Below are 25,285 nucleotides of genomic sequence, written 5' to 3' on the forward strand. Positions count from 1 at the left end.
GGGCGGTGACGGTTACAAGGGGGCGGTGACGGTTACAGGGGGGCGGTGACGGTTACAAGGGGGCGGTGACGGTTACAGGGGGCGGTGACGGTTACAGGGGGGCGGTGACGGTTACAAGGGGGCGGTGACGGTTACAGGGGGGCGGTGACAGTTACAGGGGGGGGCGGTGACGGTTACGGGGGGGGCGGTGACGGTTACAGGGGGGCGGTGACGGTTAAAGGGGGGCGGTGACGGTTACGGGGGGGGCGGTGACGGTTACAGGGGGGCGGTGACAGTTACAGGGGGCGGTGACGGTTACAGGGGGGCGGTGACGGTTACAAGGGGGCGGTGACGGTTACAGGGGGGCGGTGACAGTTACAGGGGGCGGTGACGGTTACAGGGGGTGGTGACGGTTACAGGTGGGCGGTGACGGTTACAGGGGGGCGGTGACGGTTACAGGGGGGCGGTGACGGTTACAGGGGGGCGGTGACGGTTACAAGGGGGCGGTGACGGTTACAGGGGGGCGGTGACGGTTACAGGTGGGCGGTGACGGTTACAAGGGGGCGGTGACGGTTACAAGGGGGCGGTGACGGTTACAGGGGGCGGTGACGGTTACAGGGGGGCGGTGACGGTTACAAGGGGGCGGTGACGGTTACAGGGGGTGGTGACGGTTGTGTCTCCGCGTGGCGCAGGCAGTGACGCGCGGCGGCGGAGCTGAGGCCTCGGCTTCCTGCGGTTGCCGGTCCCGGTCCCGGTCCCGGTCCCGGCGGCGGGCTGAGAGCGAGGCGGTGTTGAAGGCCCGCGGCGGGCCCGCCGCCATCTCGCATCTCCCCGCTCCTTCTCTGGGAAGCTATGGACGCGCGGGCGCGGGCCAAGCGCTACGAGAAGCTCGATTTCCTCGGCGAGGGGCAGGTGAGCGGCGCGGGGCCCGCTGCAGGCCCCGTCCCAGCCCCGTCCCGGCCCCGTCACGCCTGTCTCGCCCTTCTTCCTTTCTCTCTCCCCGCAGTTCGCCACCGTGTACAAAGCGAGGGATAAGAACACCAACCAGATCGTGGCTATTAAAAAGGTGGGTGCCGGCGTGCCTCCCTCCCCGCGCCGTGGCCGTCTCGTTTCGGTGCTGTACTTTCCGGGCCCGCAGTGGCTGGGGGAGCGCTCTTCCTTTATCTGTAGCGTTTTCTCCAAGCGCCCCGCTTCAGCTGACTTTAATACGTCGTTTTTCTAAGAAGAAAGGCGGCCTTCAGTCCTACTAGATCTGAGTTTCTGAAGGGCTACCCTGCCTGCAGCTTGAAATGGTTTGTTACACATTCAAACCAGATAAAGCACACGTTTCCGAATTCAAGGCTTTGTTAGTCCCCAGTAAAAGCTTGCTACTTAAATCTTGTCTGCTGTTCATAACTTCCTTCAGTCCAAGAATGTTACTCCTGGTTAACTATAGAGGGCAGTTTTTTGGCAGAATCTGGCAAAAGTGTTCTCATATCTTCAGTTTAGCTGTTCAAATACAAACATTGAAACTGCTGTTGTCATAAAGTGTTTAATTTCATGCTATTTGAAGAGTTTATGGGAAGTTTTTGTACTAGAAAGAGGTGATTAGCAGTGTTTTGTGAAGGATGAAACTGTATGTTATGGTACTGTGGTTAGATAAGAGCCCAGGTTTACTTAGATAAGTCGAACCATATCAATAACAAGTAATTATTGTATACACCAGTCCATTTTAGTGTTACAACACTGTTCTTGCGGGGTTGCTAATACTAGCAGCTGTTGCAAAAAATGTACCTGCTCGCTTGTACCCTTTTCTTATTTTTGTCACCTGGAAATGTCAGTACTTGAAAGTTTGTTCAGCAAACGCTCAAGACAGAATGATTCTAGTAAAATTAGTGTTCTCTTTGTACTTGGGCATGGGGGAAAGGCCTTCTGAGAAGACTGACAGTTTCTTGGCCTCACTTCTCCCAGGGGAGGGGCTTGGTACTGGTATCATAAAACTTTTTTAGTACAAAGCATTATGTGCTGCCAGTTTGTAACATGTCTGTTTTCAGCCATCATGAATGTTTCTCAACTTTCATAAAAGCTAATGCTGTGGAATCAATTTTCTGCTGAAGAAAAAACTGCCTAGCTGGTAAAGCACTTTCTGGTACTAAAACTCATTCTGTTTTGGAGTAATAACACTGAAGAACGTACCCTAACTGTTGGTGCAGATGGCTTAACCTTATATAATGTGAAACGTTTCTTTTCAGATTAAACTTGGGAATAGATCAGAAGCTAAAGATGGTAAGTTTTAAAACAAGTTCATGTTGCGTGGCTTTGTTTTCTTTGTTTCTGCAAACTGGTGGGTTAATTTTTCACACTGTAGCTTGGCTGAGGAAAAACGAGCTTTATTTACTCCTTCAGTGTAAGGTCTAATTGAGGGCTGCTTCCCAACCTGGAGAGACAGAAAAAAGCAACAGAAATATCTGCACACTCTTTGCAACTGTGTATAACATCTACCATGGCTAACTGTGTATATATAACCAGTTAGCTTCTCAATTTAAGTGGAATACAAACACAATATAGAATAATAATATTTACAGCACTGAGTTTAGAATACCGTCTTGTTTTGATGTGTCTCTATGCCTTAAATATGTAAGACAGGTGGGAGTGCTTGGCTCTGTTGTCAGATGCTTGCTTTGTGCCATTTTTGTGATTTACGCTGGAACAAAAGTTCATAAAAACAAGATCTTAAAAATCTTGTCTCTGTATGGGTTGGTTTTGGTGTTTTTTTTTTTGTGTTGAGAAATAGGCCGGTGCAGCAGTGTCTTTTGATCATGTGCTCTGACCAGCCACATGTCTTTAGGCATGGGTATTGCAAGTAAAACCCAGTAATCATGGTCATCTCTTACTTACCCATGTGGTGCCCAAAAATGCAGTAGTATGTGTGTAGGCTGCCATCCTTCAGGGATCCTGCATCAGGGAGCCAACTTCTTGTGATGAGTTTTTACTCTCAACTCTCCAGTTTCATTCTAAGGATGAAATTTCAGACATTCCAGAGTCTACCAGTTGTGCTGACTGCCACAGAGTCATGATTCAATTGGTCTTCACTGGACTAGTGTCCTTCAAAGACAGTCATTACCTTTGGCTTAAACCTACAGTTCAAAAAATAGTAATCGTGTCTGGTTTCCTTGTGCTATCTGGTAACACCCTGGAATACTTTTTTTTCTGAATCCAAGAATTGTGCTACAGCAGGTTTCAGCAGGCAAAATCTGCTTTCAGGTGCCTGTCTAAAATTGGAATTAAAGTAGGCAAAGCAGGAGTGTAGGCTAATCCATCGCTTTGCCCAAAGCTTTGCTAGAATATTACACGTTGAATGAGATCACAAGTTTTGGGAGAACACTCTTCTTCAGCTCACGTGCAGCTTGAAACTCTTCTTCCACAACATGCTACAGGAATGTGTGCTTGCCAGCCGGTTGTGTGAGCCATACATACCAGCATTATTTGAAGGAAGACCCAGGAATCAGGGTCTGATGTGGTGCAGCATGTGTGACTGCCAAAGTGCATGCCCCAGGATTTCTGTATAAAATCTCTCTATAAGATTCTCATTCAGATGAGCAGGCTTTGGCCACTGTACTGTTTTTTGTCACAATACAAGTATAGAAAAGCGTGCACTTCCAGCCTTTCTAAATAATGCTACGTTCTTTCTATGATTCAGAAAGAAGAGATTCGTGAAGTTTGCCATTGTGCCTCCCTCTGGAAATGACACATTGAAGAACTAATATTTGCAAGAAGTAACTTTTATTATAAAACAAAACAATATTTTTTTTCTAGGCTTGTTCAAGAACATGGTAATCTGAATCTTCTGATTCTCATGATATATTTGTTATGAAAAAAGTATACACCCACCTTTATTTAGGCTTCAGCAATCAACATATCTATAGCGATGTACTTGGTATTTGACAAGTAGATGAGTGGTGAGGAAGTAGATTCTAATAGTAAATCAGTGAATAACAGAATGAGAGGTTTCTCTGAAGCTTAAGATAAAGTTTTTAATTTTGTTCCCTCATCTTTTTTTTTTTTTTTTTGTCAATGTAGGAATCAACAGGACAGCCCTCAGGGAGATAAAGTTGTTACAGGAGCTAAGCCATACAAATATTATTGGTGTAAGTAAAATGAATGCTACTTCTAGAAGTGGTCCCCAAATACCGTTGGTACAATCTCAAACAAATTCAGAATTATTTGGGTTGTGGAGATGCTACTTAATTTTATTGTAGCTGTTTGTCACCTAAAATGAGCAGTCAAACAGTTGTTATGGCAAAACACTTATTTCAATAACAAAGTCCTCAATTTTGAACTCCTTTTAATGTTTCCACAAAACACCTCCTGGGTTTTGTGGAAATTAAAGGTGGGAAGACTTGTGGAAACTTAAATTGCCTGACTCTGCATCTCTGTGATAAATATGTGTATGAATGCAATACTGAATTTATCTGAATTTGCTAGCTGCGGGTGAAACCAGTGAGAGGCAAAAGCAAGCTTAGTAAGCGATGTTACAGTGTGACTCATGGGGCTTACTAGGTTTTAGTGCTGATATTGAAAACCTGTTGGTAGGATTAATGCCTGTGTCTTTTCGGTTTTGTTTAGATTGACTTTCAGCTACAGATAATTAGCTGGAGCTGAAGATACTTCAAAATTAGTTAATGTAGATCATTCGAAGCTTTGCCATAAATATTAGAGCAGATACTAATTTTCCAGATACTTTATTAAAAAATTCAGACTGGAAATACAGTACTCTTCCGGACTGTGAAATTACTTTCAAAACAGTTGCTCTAGCTATCAAGAATAGAGAATATGTAGAGGAGGACAACTAAAATGGCAATGGGATGGAGCACCTCCTTTATGAAAAAGTTGAGGATTCCTCATGGGCGTTGGGAGGTCTACAAAACTGAGGTAGTAGGTAAAGTGTATGCAGAAAGGATACGGGGGGAAAAAAACAATACTAGAAATGGGAGATGTGTTCACATTATGTTTCGGGGGTTGGGAGGGAGGACTGTATTAAGTTACACAGCACATAGTGAATCTCTCGAATTTGTTACCACAGGTATTATTGAAGCAGATAGCATCAGCAGTTCTAAAAGGAAATTGGCAAAATTGTGATCATTCGTGAATTCATTCAAGAAGAGGGTAGGAGTTTTGTAGAACAGCTAAGTATGGGGAGAGGTGTGTGTTAGGGTATCTGTTGTTGTTAACATGGTGAAGTTAACCCTATTTTTAAAATTTCTAACTTCAGAAAGGAAAAGCAGTTGTGTAAAATGTTACCACGCTTGACGGGGACTTCTTTGGCAACTGAGTTAAGAAGCTAAACTGAGTAAGAAGTTTTATATTGCAGGTTGAAGAACCGAAGCGAGGCAATTTCTTACAGGTTATGTTAAAGAAAATCAGAGCTGAGACAAAACTGAGGTGTCTGAGCTATACTGCTCTCTGATTATCAGGTCTTTGCAACAGTTGCTCTGTGCTGGTCTGCCCCAGCCCTGACAGCAACCTAAAAATCCACAGACAGACTAAAACAGTGTAGAATTGTAGAAAACTGGAAGTAGGAGAGTATAATACATCATAATATATTTTGTTTTTACAGCTTATAGATGCGTTTGGCCACAAATCCAATATTAGCTTGGTGTTTGATTTTATGGAAACAGATCTAGAGGTAAGATTATTTCAGTATCTTCAAATGCTTTTGGAAAAAAGTGCTTAACAGCTTTATACTTACTGATTTCTAGAAAGATGACATTTCATTGCGTAACTTGATTAAGATTATGCCTCTAAAAAGCTTGAACAGTTGGACAGTTCTTCTCTGTTCTCAAAATGCCTCTGCTTCTAAATACTTTTTTTGTCAGAATAATCTTCAGGAAACAAATTATGTTTACTATGTTAGTTTTCTGGGTCTTCAGTAGAGTATGAAACCTCTGGTCACAGGCTAGGCTTTCAGAATGCAATTGTCAAGCACAATAGCACAAAACATGTACAAGTAAGCGTGGTATACCAAAAAAGCAAAGTATACCAAGTGATGATCTGATGCTAAAAGTCACACACTTTTGCACCCTTCTTTTAAACATAACAGTGCTGCGTACTTGTGAGTCTGAATCTTGCAGGTGTTTCATTCTCCAAGATCTTAAATTAGTTTGTCTTTGAAGGCTTTGTATCATATATTTTGTTGCAGCTTCGTCATTTTGGAAGACTGTTGTAGGTAACAGTCATGTCAGATCTATGTATCTGTCCATAGTCTGGATGGAAGTTGATGTATTTGTTAAGCTAACCCATTACAGGTACGGCATTAAACACTGGGGCTAGCATCTAAAATATTAAAACATTGACAGGCTTGTGAAGCCCAGAGGAATGTGAGACAGAAGGTTTTTTGCTAATAGAAGTTACAGTAACAAATAGACTTTGTAGAGGATTCATTCTGTTTACTTAGTAACTATGTAGTATTTAGAAATGAAGAAGATACAGTGTACAACAATGAATAAAATGCTCTGTAAGTTACTTGCATTGTGGTATCACTCAGAGGCCAACATTTGGGTCTGCAGCCTGTTGTGTCTGGGAATGTGCTGCACATTTGAAATTCTTTGTATAGTTTTAGCTATTTTGTAAATCTCAAACAACTTAAAGCTTGGGAAAGGCTGCTTTTGAACTGCAAAGTAATATTAGCAAGCAATTTGAGGGGAGTAATGTAGAAGGTATTAAAACTCTATGTCAATGTCATGCTTATACTGTTAAAGACAGAAGAATGCTGAATGTTGAATAGGTTTGTTAAAATATGTTATAGGGGCTAAAGTATCTTGCCTCCCTGAAAAGGGAAAAGGATGCATTTACAAAATTTAGATGCTTAATTTGCACAGAGGAAGAAGTAACAAGTAGGAATATAATTTGTTTGAGCTGATTAGCACATTTAACATTTTTATTTGCACAGCTTTGACTTGTAAGATAGGGTACCGACCTGGAATGGAGTTAAAATGATAAACTTAAGTTTTTCCCTAATTTTCTTAGTTGCTGGTTATGCAAAGTTCATATAGGCTGTCTGGGTTCCCTGTTTAAATTTCTGGTCACTAAATCAGAGACACATTTTTCTGGAGAAAGGATGAGAACAGTAGCGCATACACGGCAGCCAATTCAAACTTTGTCTTAAAGGATAAAAACAACTGTTTTGCAAAAGAACTGGAGAAAGATAATTTTGTATGATAAGCTTCACTATCAATTTAACACTTTACAGGTAATTATAAAGGATAGTAGTATTGTGTTGACTCAGTCTCACATCAAAGCATACATGCTGATGACGCTTCAAGGATTAGAATATTTACATCAGCACTGGATTCTACACAGGGTAAGCATGCACTAAATTGACGACCTTTATGCCTGTAACGAAAGTCACATTTGGTAGAAGATGAGTCTAAGAACGTAGATGGTTTTGAAATTCATAGGTTTTTAATGTGTAAGACTTCATGCTAGCCATTATGGAGTGGCAACAGCAACACCAGAAATGCTAAGAGTTACACATGGTGATCAGGTAGATGCATATATAAAAGTATCTCAAGTATGTGACTTTTTAATTAGAACTCTGAACTCGGTCTGGCTGAGATGAAGTTAATATTCTTCGTAGTCACCTGTTCTATTTTGAATTTGTGTCCAAGATGGTGTTGATAACACACTGGTGTTTCTGCTCTTGGTAAGCAGTGCTTGTATATTGTTGAGGCTTTCTCAGTTTCCACCACTCTGCCCCTAGTCCAGTAAATTGGCTGGGGCTAGGCCAGAAACTGGGAGCAGACACAGCAGGGACAGCTGGCCCAAGCTGGCCCGAGGGGTATTCTATATATTATAGCATCGTGCTCAGCATCAGGCAGGGGAAGAATGGCCACTGCTTAGAGACTGCCTGGGCATTGGCCTGCTCGTGGGAGGAGATGAGTGATTTCCTTTGCATCCCTTGCTTTCCTCCCCACCACTACCCTTCCTGCAACTGTAAAACTTCCTTTATATCGATCCATGAGTTTGCTTGCTTTTACTCTTCCTTTTCTCTCCCCTGACCCACTAAAGGTATCAGTAGTCATAGGTGTGTGGGCTGCCTGGCTTCTGGTTGGGGCCAACCCACAACACCATTACTGTATTAAACTGTACCAGATTCATTATTTCTACAGTTGTCTGAAAAATTGGCTAGGTCTTTGTTATTGATTTGTAAACAATGCAGTAAAACTAATATTCCTGCAAAACTGATAATCTTTTTATGCTTTGGAGATTAAGTATTGTAATATTCAAATAGGAGTGTTTGGCTAGTTTTGATTTTCATGTATAAGGAAATACTTGATTTTATGTTTTGTTTGTTTTTCATTGCTATGTAAACTTGTAATAGAATCAGAAGGCTGAGTTTTAGAATGCCGTTTCTGGACACCTGCTGGGAGGTTCAATATATATTTGTCCTTATCAAAACTGACAGGATTAATTCTTTTCTTTCTAAACTGACAGGATCTTAAGCCAAATAATCTGTTATTAGATGAAAGTGGGGTTTTAAAATTGGCTGACTTTGGCTTGGCAAAATCTTTTGGAAGCCCAAATAGAGTTTATACACACCAAGTAGTAACAAGGTAAGGCATACTCTGTTTTGTTTCTTAGATACTGATTGTGTAGCTCTTTTATATTGCCTCCTGGAATAAACCATGTCAAATCAACATGTTTAGAGTTTAGCGTATACCTCATTATATATCTGTAGTGGGAAAAGTCTTAAAACAGAAAACACAAGACAGCATTGTTTGGCAAAGTCTGTAAGAACTTCTGGAATTTGTATCGATGACAATTGTTCTATGGTATGACATTCCTTTGAAGCACATGAAAATCATACTCATTTATCTATAAGCCTAGTCTTCAGATAAAGACAATTGTTACTTGCTGCTAATCTTGTGATCTAGAGTCTTTTTTGTAGTTAGGCACATTATTTATGATACAAAATAATTTATGACATCCCTGGAAGTCTTCAAAAGACGTTTAGATGTAGAGCTTAGGGAAATGGTTTAGTGGGGACTGTTAGCGTTAGGTCAGAGGTTGGACTCGATGATCTTGAGGTCTCTTCCAACCTAGAAAATTCTGTGATTCTGTGAAAAGCGTGAGACAAAGGGTTTACCAATGTCATTTATGACCTGCTTAATTAAGACATGTACTCTTAAAGAGTAGAGGATTGCAAAATAAGAAAAAATTCTTTTTGTTTGCTGCAATGCTAAAGCTATTTAGGCAAAATTGTTCCTTTTTAACACCTTCATTCACTGAAGAGGCAGAGTTGATACAGTAGTTTCAAATGCAGTATGTACCAGATCTTCTTTGCAGCTTTAAATAACTACTGCCAAGGTTTATTTTGTACAGAACTAATCTCTATCCTTAGGTCTGTTGCTACAGGTGTTTCTAAAAGCTGGAAAGAATTCTCTCTGTGTTACTTCATGAATGTCAAATTTAAAGAAAACTATGGTTTATAACTTGCAAACCTGCCTACTTTTTCCTTTGCACGTCTACAGTTCTGTTGCTTGTCAACCAGCTCAGCTGAAACTGTAGGTGATCTATGGTTATTCTTGTGCCTGTGGTGAGGAACAGTTTTTTATTTTTATTTTTTAACAAAGGACTTTGCAATTCTTCAGTGTTAGAAAAATACACAGGAGCAGAACCGGTTTTGTAGTTCTTGCATTACTGCTGAATGCAACACTTAATATCAGAAGAATCAGGTGATTTTTTTTCCTAATTTTTTTTTTCTTTTCAGGTGGTACCGAGCCCCAGAATTATTGTTTGGTGCTAGAATGTATGGTGTTGGTGTTGATATGTGGGCTGTCGGTTGTATTTTAGCAGAGTTGCTCCTCAGGGTAAGTTTTCAAATATAAGCATTTATATTTGCTCTTCAGTGTGTTACGCTACAGCTTTTAGGTGCGGGCTTCCTCTCTGCTGTAACAGTAGCAGGAAAAGGAAGTTAGGCTGCTCTCTAGGAAATTAAGCTTTTTCCCCCTCCCTTCGTCCAAAAGTTTGTTACCTGTAAGGAAAGTGAAGTTTTCAAATAGACTGAGATTACATAACTGTCACAATCATTGGAAGTCTTTAAGAACAGCTAAGCAAAAAATTGCAGCAAACTGTCACACATCCTGCCTTGGGGAAGGTGACTAGAGCAGTTAACTCTTCCAGTCCTCTGAATGTTACCTTTCATACAGCCTTCCATCCATTTTCATTTGTGATCTTTCTGGAAAACTGGCAACACAGATACACTCACACTCTATTCCTCACAAATTGTTTCCAGGTAACTGGGAATAACTAGCACCAGTACAATAACTATGGGTTTATTTGTCATGAGGAGATGTACTGATGTTATTCTCAGCTGTGGTTGCTTAACAAATTGGAGTGAAGTAGTTTGAAGAAATTCTGATAACCGACAGGATTCTAATATATCACTCCTGAGTAAGGTGTACAGATGTAATCATCCTTAAGTATGTTTTATGGAATTAAGCAATGTATTATGTAGCTCTGTCAAGAGAACATGAAAATATGAGGTAGGAAGTGGCAGGCAAGGGTACAGACACAGCTGAAAGCGTGAAATAGCCTGCACTATAACTTAACCTTTCACAATTAAGTGGCTTCTGCTGTTTTCTTTAAATGTTTGTGTGACCATGTCATGAACCAGACTGGGGAACTGGTCTGTCTGAAAACACCCTGGAATGTCTTTTACCTTGTATGATTTATCATACAAGCAAGCGTGCTGTTACAATTTAGTTGTTGGTTCAGAAACAGGAATTCATAGTGGCTGTTGTCTAAACAGCTTTAGTAATGGGTAAATAAACATGGACTAGATTCTCTAAAGTTCAGTAAGCTTGTGGAAAGTTAGAAAGCATATATATTGTTGAATTGTATTGAGTAATTTGGTTTCTCACAAAGCAGAAACTGTGTTTATGGTTGTGTTTTATCACCATTATAGTTTTAAATGTCTTATCTCTTTCTTCTTGGGTAAACTAGATTGAGGGACAATGCACTTCTGGGAGCTTTGTGAAAGAATTTGATGTTCCATTGATTTTTATGGCACCAGAACTGAATGCACTTCCTAGCAGGGATAGTTATTATGCTCTTTCTGTCCTAATTATTTAAATACTGCCTCTAATTCTTCTTAATTTTACTTAAGTTCATGAAGTTTTTTTTCTCTTTCATTGTGTGCCTGATGCACAAACTACAACTACAACTGGACAAATCTAATTTTTCTGTCTTTTTGCCTAATCTAATCGATACGTGACACTGGGTAGGCTGTTTCTGTCTTAGTGGGTATGAGTCACCATCTACCCTCAATGTCATCTTAATTCTATTAGTCTAATTGTTATTTTAGCTGTCCAGTTACAATTTACATTGTTTTGAATCTGTACTAAGCCTAACTTGAGATAGTAGATCCTGGAAAGATCACTGAACAACAGACTGAACTTTCAGCTCAGATGTGAAATTAAAGGAAAAGAACACAGGAAAAGAAAGATTTTATATTAATGTGGCAGTAGTTTAATTATGTGTTTATTTCTATGCTATTGAGTCAGTGATACTAAGCCTGGGTTGCAAGAAACCTTCAAAATCTATTTGAACATCATTAGGAATCCTCAAATGATTAGGAATCCTCTACTTTGCTGTGGGCAGCTAGTGAGCAAAGATGTTTTGCCGTGAATGTACAATGCAATTATGAGGAGGCACTCAAAGTTGCTTTCTAGAATTGAAGTTCAGAAGCTAATTCAATGAGAAATTATGTTGTATAATTCTGTTTTGTTCTTCCTAGGTTCCTTTCTTGCCAGGAGACTCTGATCTTGACCAGCTGACAAGGATATTTGAAACACTGGGCACTCCGACAGAAGAACAGTGGCCTGTGAGTCTTTTTGTTTAACACACTGACATTAGTTTTCCTTGTTTCACCTTTTTACATTTACTTTGTTTTAGCTTTTGAAATTAAGTGATATACCAGTTAGTTTAGTAGGTTTTGAGGAAGGAACTGCCTTATCTTGAAAAGAAAGAGGACAAGCAGCCGAGTTTTTTTCCTTCCTCATGGCAAACTTTTAATATAGCAATGTTAGCATCAAACAATGTTAATGGAGATTCTTGGTTTCTTTTCTTGGTCCACATTTCCCATGGCTATTTGTGTGAAATGAATGGCACTTGCTTAATGTTCTTGAGATGCTTGATTAATTTAATCTGCTTTAACCTGAAAGACTTAAATTGTTCTTGCTTTTGAAGGCAATTAGTAGGAGCGTAAGCTAGGCTGGGTAAGTTACAGGTTTGGGAGACAGTAAGAGACACCATACTAACAGCTTTAATGATAAACAGTTCATCTCAGAGTAACTGTGGAGTAATAAATACAAATCAGTATCCATCCTGAGTGGACCCTTTTTAACTAGTGGGTACCAATAGGTCTCAGTGGGACAGCTTCACCGTAGGTCTTTATCTGCCATGCTGGTTGCATCTAAAGCTTGAATGATGACCAGCCTAGCTGTGCTCAATCCAAATCTGTGGGATTGGCCATGAAATAACCAGGAGTCCTGTGGGCACTTCTCATTCACTCTAAGCTACTTACACCCAGAAATATAGTCTATATTTTCTGCTGGAACCTGTAGTCAGATTCCAGATCATAAAGTGGGGGTTTGGGTATCTGATTCTGAAATCTGTATGGCATCTCCCCTCCCTCTGCCCCCTCCTCCACCCATCACATTATTTATGTCCAAATCAGGTTAAGTAATCCACAGTAATATGTTTATAATATACCTAGCCACATAAAGCAGGTGCTATGTTTGTGGACAAGCATGTAGAGATGCTTGTACCTCCATTAGCATCATCTTGAGTTTCCAGAAATGCTGGGATTCTTAAGTTTGGTTTGGGCTTTAAGAATTATTTCGGTACCAGTTGTCTTACTCAGCATGTAAATTTATATGTATTTTTGTTTCAGAAAGTCTGTTTTTTATGCAGCTTCAGGCTGCTGGTCAAGCTTTTCCTGGGCACATACTGCTACTTTAGGGGGACCATGCAATGCACTCATGTCTTCGTGTTAGACTGCACAATTTAAGCACAGGCAATTATGAAAGTCTGATCTTCTACTGCAGCCTGAGTACTCCACTGGGTTTGACCTAATTCTTTTTGTAGGGAGACAAAAGACATTGTCTCTATACAGATTATGCTAAGTATTTCTGAAACAATGAGCGAAGGATAGGCATATGCTTGTTGTTTTGAATTTCTCTAATCAAAGCAGCTAGGGAAAGAGAATAGGCAGTTCCCACAATCAGGCAATCTGGTGTCTATGGGTGGGGCAAGGCTCCAAAAAACTCAATTAAGGCAACCACTATGGTGCCCTGGCAGGTCATGATGCTGTGTATCGTACCCCCCCTTTCTGTGACCAGAGGTGAACCAATCAAGTTAAAAGTTTAGGATGTGGTGACAGACACCAGACCAACAACTGTAGGGATAAACAATTTATCTGAGTAACAGTACAGTAATAGATACAAATCAGTAGCACAATTATTTGGATCAAGATGACAGTAAATGCAGTCATTCACTAATGCTTAGCCAAACATAGCGTCACAATGCACAATGACCCACATACCATGGTTTTAAGGCAGGCTGACATAAAACAGGACACAGTTTCTCCAGTGATGGTTTCTTCCAGAGGGCATGGGGAGTTCTGAATTCCCTGATCCCACTGTCCTGTTTTATTAAGTTGTGGAAGCATCCTCTGTATTTGTTAACTAGTAGTCACATCCTGCCTGTGTTCCCTCTCTGTGCTGGTTTTCCTTTATGTAAATGGTGCACAATCACCAAGTGGAGCTATAGCCATATGGAGAAATAGAAGGCAGTACTAGTCAATTGCACACAATTGCATTGTGCTGAGATTCTAAACGAAATGTACAAAGTTGTTTTGCAGTGACGTTTCAGCATTCTTGGGAGAAGAGTTGAAACAGGTGGGAAAAGCAGAATAGGAGATTTGATGGCACAACAGAGATGATATTCCCAAATTAATTTGAAAACCCACACATTTTGAGAATTGAAACCTTTAGAACTGAGACTGATTGTACACATTTTTCACTTCAGTGTTAGCGTTCTATTTTGCTTGGATAAACTTAGTGTGATGTTTAGAGATTTAAATTACTTATGGATGTTTGGAAAATTGTCTATAGCAGTTTTTTAAGATAGAATTTGAATAAAATGGGATTTATTTTTTTTTTTGTACCTAAGGGAGATAAAAGTATGCCATTCATCTGTTGTTTAACTGCTTGGTATATTTCTTGTTCCCTCCCTCCATTCCACAAGTAAAACTTTAACTATTTTGCATTTCAAAAGTAGCTTAAAACAGTTGTGATGAACAGTGAACTCTGAGGACAGCCTGTTACTAAATTGGAGAAAATACAGATTGGTTCTTTAGTGAATCTTGTCTTTTCTACCATGTGAGTTTGCAAGAGAAAAGCCAAAGCTAGTTTTACTTCATTTGTCTGCACTCACTCTATGAAGTTCCTTCATGCTTCCTTTCATTGTTAGCAATTTTTTTTTGCAAGGGAAGGACAGATTGCTTGGAAACGGAAAGTGTGAAACAACTGTACCAATATATGTGAAAAGCTGAATTATTTCAAAGTTGAAAATACTTACATCCCATTTTTGTCTTTGCAGGATATGACAAGTCTTCCAGATTATGTCACATTTAAGCCTTTCCCTGGGATGCCGCTTCAGCATATCTTCAGTGCAGCTGGTGATGATTTGCTCAGTCTTCTGCAAGGCTTATTCACTTTTAATCCTTGTGCTAGGGTTACAGCTACTCAGGTATCATATGCTTGCATTATGTCCTAATGTTCATTAACCTACTGTTAATATCAAATAAATGTGGTTTGAAGCTAGTAAACCAGGTTTGAAATGAAATGTCAGGTATCTGTCTTTGAAATGTTAGAAATATATTTCCAGTGTTTTATACAGAGAACTCTGAAAGGCATGAATAATTCTCACTAATAATCTCCACGCCCAATTATAAAGAGAATGTAAATAAAGGTGTATGAGTCATGGTCTACAGACAATCATTATATTTGATATTCTAAATTCAGTTACCTGAAGTTTGCAACTTAAATCTTGGTGTAGCAGGTCTCATTCCCTGCTCTTAAAAGGTTTTCATCCTTAATTCATCTAGTCTCTTCTATTTTATTTAAACTTTTTTGACTCTTTTTATTTGGAAATCTGATGATTTTAACCAGCATCCTGATCTGAATACTATGTTATTGGCATAAGCAAGAATAATATTAACCTAAGAGACAGCTTAGGTAAGACCATATTCCACAGTTTATGGAACCTGTGGAACTCCAAAAGTTTAAAATAGGGTATGTAATATTGCTACATGAAACTATCCCTGTTACCTTGTGTTGGTCTTTTTCTTGTTCAAACTACATTTTTCTTGCAGTTTACATTGTAGAAGCAACACAGTTAAAGAAATTGTGGGGGAAGACTTATCTTAAAAGCTAGCAAAACAGGTGTTCGGACCCTAAATCTGATCATATTATTTTAATCCTTTTTCTCCACTTTCTTTTTTTATCCTCATGTCTCATCTGTTTTTCAGAATGTAAGCTCTTTGGAGATACAAACTTCTTGTTTGTACAAAATCTCCTGCAGTGTAGTCTAGAGTTCAGATGTTTAGGTGTCTCAGTACAAGTTAAAAACATCAGTTTGCAATTATTGCATGTCTAATAAAATCAAAGTACCATGGTAATAATTGAGAACACCAAACCTTGATTTGTACCAAGAACACCTTCCATACAAATGTGCCAAAGTAGTTTTTGAAGTTGTAATTACAAGTGATTTATTTCATTATAGTTTCTCAATATATGGAGTTCTGATGCTATATACTAATTATTTGGTTATTCTTCTTCCGTTATCATTAAGGCGTTGAAACAGAAGTATTTCAGTAATCGACCAGGACCCACTCCAGGAAACCAACTACCCAGACCCAACTGTCCTGCAGAAGCTGTAAAGGAGCAACAAAATGCAATTCCAAATTTAAAAAGGAAAAGAACAGAAGGAATAGATCAAGGTAACATCTTGTTTCACCTGTTTTAACATAGGAGCTACAAGCTCAGAGAGGAAGTGATGCTTCCAGTGTTTCAGAACAAAAACCTTCTGAATGGACAACTGGGTACCAGCACCATCTGAAGCCCTCTGACAATTTATATTTTAGGATAAACACTTTAGGGTGAGAATGGCTTAGTTTTGTGTTCTAGCAGAACTAGTACAAAAAAAAAAAAAGCTTTTTGAAATCTATTTGTTAGAATACATTTTTAATACCATTAATTTCCATTATGGAGTGTGGTACTACATAATAAGTTAGAGGCTACTATTAGACCCTCTATTCCCAAGACACTTTACTGAACTGAGGTGGAAGTCGCTTTTAAAAAAAAGAGGGAGAGAGAAAATGGGGGGAGGAGAGTATGAGAGAAACATGGTATTTCATTCTTTCAAGTGACAGATCAGAGACTGTAGATCAGATTTTAGAAGAGAGATTTCCGCTGTCTCCCTTGGACTAAGCACGTTAAGTGTTACGATCACTCTGTAAGGAAGTTCTAAGCACATTGCAGTGATCCTTTTAAAAGGCAAACCTATTTTCTAATATTAACTTCTATATGGAATGTCCAGTTTTCCCCCAGACAGTAGCACATACTTCTTACCTTCATAGTAATAAAGCTCTGAGGATTTAAGACTTCTTTCAGACACTAAACTAGGCAGACTTCATATCAGAGAGGCAAACGTTAGTTCTTAAACTGGGAGTTTGTTGCCTTAACAGCCAGAATTTGCTAGATAGCAGCTGCCAGGTTATTGTCAGCTTTTTGTTCTTGTCAGTACGAGGCTCTTTGATACTAAAGTCATACATATTTTTGGAATGCAAATACTTGCATGAAAGTACATTTCCTCTTGAGTTCAGACAGATAAATTGTTAGAGTTTAGCTTACTTTTTAGGCACTTCAATTCATTGTTTGATAGTCTTTGTCACTTTAAAAGTAAAATGCATTAACTCATTAGAATCTTTAATCATTTAACTATTCACACACTGTCTGGTGACCTCAGTACCATGGGCTGACTTGTCAAGTTCCCGTATGTAATTAATTGCTTAATTTAAGCTCTTTATCTCCTTCTGCAACACCATGTGAGGATCTGTGATTTACTGTTTTCGAGTCCATGCCCCAAAATACGCCAATTAACTAAAGGACAGGAAAGAGGAGGAAATGATTCCCTGAGCTCTGCAACTTTAAAATATTTCATTTATCAATGAACAAGGTTCCCAGAGCTGTATCAGAATTAGAACACTAATTGGCTTAATGTCTTTACAAAAGTCTCATCTTCAGCAAAGTGAAATCAGCGTTAAATGCCATAAGGTTTGAGATTGGATATAACTAAGGCATTTAGGAAGTCAGCATTACTTCCTGAGACATTTGAGTATCAGTTTAAAAAGTATATTGTTTCCTCCAAGTGCTGGTTGATGCACATCAGAAAACTTATGTTCTGTTGTTGCCTTAGCTAGGCTGATAGAACCCAAGTGTACCAAAGGTATATTTCCTAGTCCCAATTGACGTTAAAGGAGAGAGACAAAATTAGATCTAGCAAGTGTGCTACCCTGGATTTCGTTTTATGTCCTTACATGGCATGAACATCAAGTTAAAATGTGAATATGCTTTTAGTTTGGAAGAGCAATAATCCTACAGTATTTATAAATAAAGGTGGAAATACGGCATTTTTTAGTGCTGTTGAGAACGAAAATGTGCAGAAGTCATTTCAAAGAAAAATAAATTTCATCCTTTGAAATTCTCAAACTAAGCTGTGCTTGCATCTTGCATAGCATCTCTCCTTCAGCCCTGTTGAGGCAGCACTCTAGAACTTAGAGTAGACTGAAGCAGTTAGTAGTGGGTGCCCTCTTACAAAATCTTGGCACCAGAGGCTTGCTTCTGGGAGAGAGAAATTACATCACCATGAAGTGCTGCTGTTCCACAAGAACAAAATGCTATAGCCTTCGGGAGTGTTCACCAAACTTAAATGTGCAGCGGCTGTACCCTACAGGGAAAATTAAAAAAAAAAAACAAACAACTATTGTCAGGGGAAAACTCACGAACTAAATGAATGACAAAGTATTAAGCATACATCATTGCTAGCTATTACTACCACTTACTTCTCATCTGTGAGGTATGTGGAGACAATGATGTTATTATAACATCATTGTCCATGTTCTCCACCCTGGAAAACACATAGTCAAATACAGCACTTCTTTCCCAGAACACTGATTTCCGGTCCTACAAATTTGCATTTCTACAGAGCTGTAAACTCACAAAACAGAATGTAGAAGATAACAGCAATAAACTCTTCCTGAAGTCAACACAGTGTAGGAAACCTACCTAATCTCAGGTCTATTCTACTTTGGCTTGAAAAAAATAAAAGTCCATTCATATCTAAGATTAAAAACTTCTGCTGTTTGGGTATTCCGTTAAAGTTCATGGGAATGATTCAATGCCAGTGTATTTTAGAGGACAATTCTGCTTACAGGGCAGGCAAAAACAATTGGACCTCCCATAGCAAACTTCGTATCTGTCATCCCAGAAGGCAACGATGGTATAAGCTACCTATGTTATAAATAAATAGCACATGAGTAAAGGAGAGGACAGTTAGAATAGAAACAGCACTTTTCTGATCCCTGCATCTCTACAGCTGATACTAACAAAAACATGGTTAAAGAATGAGTCATAGACAAAAAAGGCCGCTACCTCCTGCAGACAGCATGCAAAAAAGATCATTAAGAGTATATGCAGTAGGGTAGGGTTAAGTCTTAGAACAACTTGCCTTTCGTAGGTTTAGAATAGATTTAATTGGCTAACTTTTTATACCAACAAAGAGAAATACATGTATCCCAAATGCAATTAACCCATAATTATGGAATTTGGGACTCATATGGAGTACAGCTACTGATGCAAGTTGGCTTTGATTCTGGCAGTCCCCCATAGATTTACTGAAATAGAAGTATTTTGCTGCTGCAGACAGCATTAACTAGCTCGGAGTAAATGAATGTGAAGAATAGTATTAAATGAGCATTAAAAACTCAAGGAGGGGACTGAACCCCTTTACTTTGGTAACATTGTGATTTACACTTTTCAGGATTACCAAAAAAATTGATTTTTTGATTGCTGTGGATGGTGGATGAAAATGAGTGATCATATGACCCGAGTGCCAACCATTGAAAAACGCTGTAATAGTCACTGGATGTTTATTTTTTTTGTTTGTTTTATATGTAAAATGTGAATGCAATTTTAGTAACTGAAATTGAGGTTTTATTAACTTCTTTTATAATAAATTTTTTAAACAAAACAGCAAGATTGCTTTTTCTGGTTTGCTGTTTCATTATTTCGACCCATGCTTTGAGGTATTAATTCCATAAAAAGACACTTGCTGGCTACAGATTTACACAGCCTAATTTTGCAAAGCCTTTATGCTGAATCATGTGCTATCCTGTATAGATGCAAAACTGCAAAACAAGGAGAAAAACTGCAAATACAGCCTTTTCACCTGGAGCTTAAGTATATATGTCTGATGTGTAATACATGCTGGAAAAACTGTATCATTGTAAGAGAAGGGCAGGATTCTTTTTTTAATATGCCAGTATAGTAACGAGTGAGTTTGCCTGTGCTCTCATTTGACACGCCTTAAGACTTTCAAAGGACACATCTACTATATTGAAAACAATATGATGTATAGATTGAATGTGAAGTTGTTTCTTTTACGCATTCTAGTCTTCCAGGAAAAGTTATCTGAGAGCGCATATAAATACTGTTTTCTTCACAGCCTCAAGATTGCAATAAATGATGGAGGGAGATCCAGCTGGGAAAACTATACCAGCCCTCCTGTCAACCTGTGGCTGTTGAACATTTCATAGTGCAGATACTGTGCTCAGCTCTTCAAGTTGCCTGACTTCCAGCATAACTGTGTTACAAAGTGGCTGCTGGGCAACCAGACTTCTTCAGTGGAAAGAAACAAGCCAGTAGATGCTGTTGATGCGCAGCCTAACTGCGTGCCCACCCCTGTTGTGCAGTGGATCTCAGGGATACCCGGTGAGCCATTGTCATTTTCCCAGTTGTGACCCTCTTTGAGCATTCTGTTTTTTAATGTATATGGCAAGTATATTAGCAGAAGAGTAAAAGTTGTAGAGGACTAGTAACCATCATCTTGCTGCTGAAATAACTCCATTTACTTGTACCATCAGCCAACTTGGAAATACGTTGGCCTTAAAGGGGCAGCAGTTGCTACTCCCTCAGTAACGTACTGTGTTCATGGCAATATCCTACTGTGTTTCTGGTTGTTGGTGAGTGAAAATTAAATTTCTACGAAGACCTAAATGATAATGTTATATCATGAATGTTTTCTCTATACTAGTTATAGCAGGTTTTTTATTATCTGTGTAATCACAGATCATCCTGAGTGCAAACTGAAGGACTAAGAGGAGAGCTGCAGTCCTACCTCGGGCAGGGATAGGTTTAAAAAATATGTTAATCTCAATAGGGAAGAGAGAGTTAGGAGTACTGTAAATTTTTTTTTTTTTTTTTTTGCATTCAGCTTCTCTAGAGCAGCATTCTGACTGGATTTCAAAGTCCTGAAACATTCAGCCACTAATACAGGTACAGAATCTTTCAGTGAGTATACTCACGCCTAACTCTTGAGCATAACAAATAGAGCTTGTATGGCAGTGGCAATTTTGTGTTGTACCAGCTCTGCTGTGAGAGTTACTTCATTCCCTTCTTGTCAAACACAGCATATGCCTAGACCACACCCTGGCCTGAAGGGAACCTTTTCCAGTAGAACAAGGAGCAATCCTCCAAGCTGCTATTGGCGAAACTTGTCAAGTAGATACTGGATTTGAGCATTTGTTTACTGTGCTCTGTAAGAGAGGTTGAAAAGAGGACATTGAGCATTTTGTAACCTATGCTGCTGACCTGTGTGCTTCCAATCATGGGTCTACCACAGAAGACTTGAATTAAAAAAGCAGTGCTCCTATATAATAGAAGGTCAGGAACCATTCTCTTCCAAATCCCACACTGGAATTCATTTGTCATACTGTGCACTGCAGGTAAGGCTGTTGTGTGCTGTGAGTGTATATAGCAGCTTATCATGTCTTGACTTCATCTGTGTTCGTGAACGAAGCCTTCTGTGTCAGGGACTAAACTTACTTTGCTCTTAATGGTGGTTTTGTGCATACCTTAAGTGTACATACACCACAGAGTAAGATAAGATTAGAAAAAACATCAGCACAATATTTTCTTGATTTCAGGCTTTTGGATAGTTTGACTTAACTCTTTTGACTTAGGTCAGAACTCTGGAAGAAGCATTTGTGACTACTGCTGATTATCAATTACTATGCAACTGGTTAAATACTGTTTAAATTTGTAGCTAGCTTACCTTGCAAGCTTTCTGTCATGCTAACGATGCTTCAGCTTGGACAATCTGTTTTATCACACCAGCACATTAAATATTTAACTGTTGCAACCTACTTGGCTTCTATTAAGATTAACAGTGGTCATGTATGGTTTGTCTTGAGCTTGCAATATGTGTGCTTATGTAATTGTATAAAGGCTTATCTTGTACACTTGTGCAAACTGGAACTTAATCTAAATGCCTTCTCTCTTGGATTGAGACGGTTTCCCTGCCCTCATCACTTTTTTTTTTAATTGTGAGCCACTTTCAGACCTACTGGAGTTTGAGTAACTTCTGTGGATTGTACTGATATTACTTATATAATTTAATAAAGCCTTTTTTTTCCCTTTCTATGTTGCCACAATAAAAGCAGCAAAACTCACTGTAAGAACACGCAATATAGAAAGGGAACGTGCTCTCTGTTCTAAACAAAACTGATTTTGTTTTCTCACAGAGACTGGGGTTACTTGTGATAACATGGAGAGGCAAGACTCCTAGCTGTCATGTCTTCATCTCATCTCCTTGATTCTTCATTAGTGCCAACACTGTATGATCCCTCCAGCCTCTATGCTCTTTTGACAAAGAAGTTTAGAGCCAGGATGCGGTGTAACACTGCTGCTTTGCATTTGTGGTACGTTCTTATCTATGGTATAGCCTCCATACTGTGAGCACTCCAGGCAGTTCTGCTAGTTCTTTGCTTCTACTAGTGTTTGTTCTTGGTTTTGTGACTGTTCCTGTTCCTGCATATACACTATTCTCTTAACTCTTGCTTGGCCACTTCTTCTGGTGTATGGTCACTTACACTCCATGTACACCAGTATGATGATTCCTTTAGAAACCTCTAAAATTGTAGCAGGTTTCACCTGACTTCATATTTATTTGCTTCTCAGATAGAAGGGAGGAATTACTACAAGAAAGCTGTGGTTTAGGTTGTTTTTTATTGAACCCCCTCCACTTCCCCTTGCATTTCGTACTGGATTATATCAACTCTGTATGAGGTAAGATATTCTCTCCACGTGGCTGTAATAAAATCACAGGATAAATCAGGGATAGGTCTAAGTTTAGTTTGACTGGTTGAGATGGGGAGCTTCTCGGAGGGCTAAATTGAGTTCTTTGAACACTCTTCACAGACTGTAATGACGTGTAGTAGTATGAGAGGATGTGAACGAGACATGTATGGCTGTAGCTCTTCAGGGCATGAGAGACAGTATTGTGTAAGATAACCTTATATTGATTCTTCTCTTCCCAAAGGCCTGATGGGTATTAGATTTATTCTCTCTATAACCCATCACCACCAACTGGAAGGCACCAGCAGCAGCTCTGTTATTGCTAGCTTGCGAACTCCATCTTGCATTTCTCTTAACACATCTCAATCACTGGTGCAAACTTCATTCATCTTTTTTTGTATCTCTTTGTCAAGCTTACCCAAATAGAACTGGGATAAAATATAAGTTTTGATGCTATTGAAATATCCTCGTGTCATCTCTGTGTTCAGTTCTAAGTTTTTTAATTTATTTTTTACTCCATTTGTGAGAAAGTAATTCAGCAAATAATTATTTCTTTTTAGAAACCCTTATTCTTTCAAACAGTTACTTAAGGAGTTTGTCTTCCTTCAAAGAATTGAATCTGCAGACAGGCAGGCAGGTTCTGTGTGAGAATGTCCTGAAAAACTTGCTGTGTAGTCAGCACAGAGGCTGCCAGTGTTGTGACTATTTCTTCTAGTGCAGTCAGTTCAAACTTTACCCAGAAACCTGCATACAAGCAGCATTCACCACTGCGATAAAAACAGAATGGTATGCAAGGAAAGAAGGAGGAGAAGGCAGCATTTTGCTCTTAATTAACATGTGTAATGGAATGTGGTATATTGCTTACTCCAGGAGATTTGTGCCACTTTAGTAGGGATGCTGGCAGTTGCACTGACCTGACTTTGAAAACAGAATGTGGACTGTGTGCTTCGTTTTTGAAAAACCTCCAGTTTGGGTCAGACTGGTAGGCAGGTACCTTCCAATAGTACTTAGGCCATCCATCAAGCTTAACTGCAGGAGTTCAGATGTTGATATACATTCAGACACATTTTTCCTGCCACCGGAGGTAGTGTCTGTCAGATACATGAAGCAGGTAGTCAGATGCAGTAACAATTTCAACTGTCTTCCTGATACTTGTTTTTCTGAAAGTCCTTGTTCTGCCAGCTTGGAGCTCCTGTGAGGATGGGAAACTGGCCTGACTCTCAGCATGTAGTTTATGCCTGCATTACTTCATATTCTTGAATAAGACCCTTTACTTTGACCTTATTTAGTAACCTGGGGGCACGCACGTTTTCTCTTTTTCATCTGTCACTCATTAACTCCAGTAAGGGTAAATAAGGCAGCACCAGACTCCCAGCTGCTGGCTGCTTACCTCATTGTCAGAAATGTGTAAATGTGGCTGGGAACTCTGCTGTCTCCTACGAGCACAATGTGTCCTTAGTGCCACCAGAGTTAAATGTCTATGACAGTTATTTGTAAGGTGAAGGCATTAAGTAACCTGAGATGTCATTAATTAAAACCTGATTTAGGAATTAGAAGTTGGACCGCATACACTTAACAACAGGTCAGAAAGAATGACATTTATAACTGGTTGTACGTGGTACTGGGCTAAAAAGTGTCAATAAAAATGTGCAAATGCATCAACTGTAGAGTTCGGTACACAGCTATGTATTGCTATCATAATGTAGTTTGGTTACAAAAGTTACCTATGCAGAAAGGTTTAATTGTTGCACCTCACTAATAGACAATGCAGGTTTTAATCTATGTTAAATTAGAGTTGCAGTGGGGGAAAAAAAAATAAGCAGTTTATTAGGCTATAATTCTTTAAAATCTTTATTACGCAAATTTGTCTGGAAATGCTGTTTTTTTGTGTAAAGATTAAAATCTTCAACTACTATGAAGTGTTTTGTTACAAATCTAACAAGCAATGTAAAACAATCTGATCAGAATCTAACCAAACTTGACTACTTAAATGCATGGACCTTTTTTCCTTTTATTTTTTTTAATTATAACTCCTACCTGCTAGAAAAGATGTGTGAGTTACGGGTCACTAACAAAGATGTAGTGAGTGATACCACCGTTTGTTGTTATGACCAACCTGATGTTCTGGAAAGACTGGTTACACATGTGTACCTGGCCGCACATGCACAGGCAATCTCTGTTCCCACCCCATCTCAGAGATTTGTATTTCAGGTGTCTCTTTGCAGTAGAGCCCTTGCCTTGCTTCAGCAGATCTCCCAGTGCTTTCTTTTCTGTTACGGTTGCTTTGTGTGTCCCTCCCCTTCAAGGCTGTATGTAGATACTGGATCATACGATTAGAGCAGCAACAAATGCTACACTGTGTAAGAATCTTCATGGATGCCAAGCCAACGGATTCTTTTCCTGAAGCTGCTGGTGGGAGATACTTTCAGCCCCTAGAGACACTGACTGCAGTGTGAAAGTTGAGCTCCTATGAGCTTAAACATCATAAAACAACACAAAATTTAGATGTTTTTCAAAGTGTCGGTGAACTCTGGAGCCATTATTATAATGCTCCTTTTTTCCCTTCCTTACAAAGATGCAAGTAAGATGTAACAGCCAAGATCTCAGTGCCCTCATCAAACACGGGAATGGGATACGTCTTGCCCTTGGGCTTCCTGCCCTCAGCCAAGCACTAAAACAGGTGAGATGCTGTGGCTGCTAACAGCACGCTTTGTGTCAGAGTGGGCTGTTCCCAGCTGCTTTTTGTCAAATCTACAGGCTGGGCTACGTTGTGCTGTGGGTACTGGTCCCAACATGGTTCCTAGATATGCTGGCTTCTGAAAGATTTCCAAAGGAAGCCCTTGGCT

General features: G+C 39.4%; 1 protein-coding gene across 12 annotated transcripts in view; it reads left to right on the forward strand.

Moving 5' to 3' along the window:
- The window catches only part of CDK7 (cyclin dependent kinase 7), a 34,534-nt gene that overhangs the window by 6,213 nt on the left and 3,036 nt on the right, over positions 1-25,285 (forward strand). For 3 of the 12 annotated variants that reach the window (XR_014319270.1, XR_014319271.1, XR_014319275.1), the window contains exons 1-15: positions 672-891; positions 986-1,045; positions 2,211-2,244; positions 4,039-4,106; positions 5,576-5,644; positions 7,208-7,318; positions 8,452-8,570; positions 9,728-9,827; positions 11,756-11,842; positions 14,623-14,772; positions 15,877-16,024; positions 19,810-20,075; positions 20,578-20,639; positions 21,887-22,063; positions 25,015-25,119. Coding sequence is in view for 3 of the 12 variants with exons in the window: in XM_082782499.1 (XP_082638625.1) it covers positions 832-891; positions 986-1,045; positions 2,211-2,244; positions 4,039-4,106; positions 5,576-5,644; positions 7,208-7,318; positions 8,452-8,570; positions 9,728-9,827; positions 11,756-11,842; positions 14,623-14,772; positions 15,877-16,024; positions 19,126-19,151 (1,032 nt within the window). In the remaining 9 variants the exon portion in view is untranslated. Of the gene's footprint in view, positions 1-671; positions 892-985; positions 1,046-2,210; positions 2,245-4,038; positions 4,107-5,575; positions 5,645-7,207; positions 7,319-8,451; positions 8,571-9,727; positions 9,828-11,755; positions 11,843-14,622; positions 14,773-15,876; positions 16,025-19,125; positions 19,329-19,809; positions 20,517-20,577; positions 20,640-20,773; positions 21,840-21,886; positions 22,064-25,014; positions 25,120-25,285 lie in introns of those variants that run through there. The other 9 variants (XR_014319268.1, XR_014319269.1, XR_014319272.1 and 6 more) reach the window with 9 other exon arrangements.

Source organism: Aythya marila (genome assembly GCF_965140915.1).
Source record: "Aythya marila genome assembly, chromosome: Z".
Classification (NCBI taxonomy): domain Eukaryota; kingdom Metazoa; phylum Chordata; class Aves; order Anseriformes; family Anatidae; genus Aythya; species Aythya marila.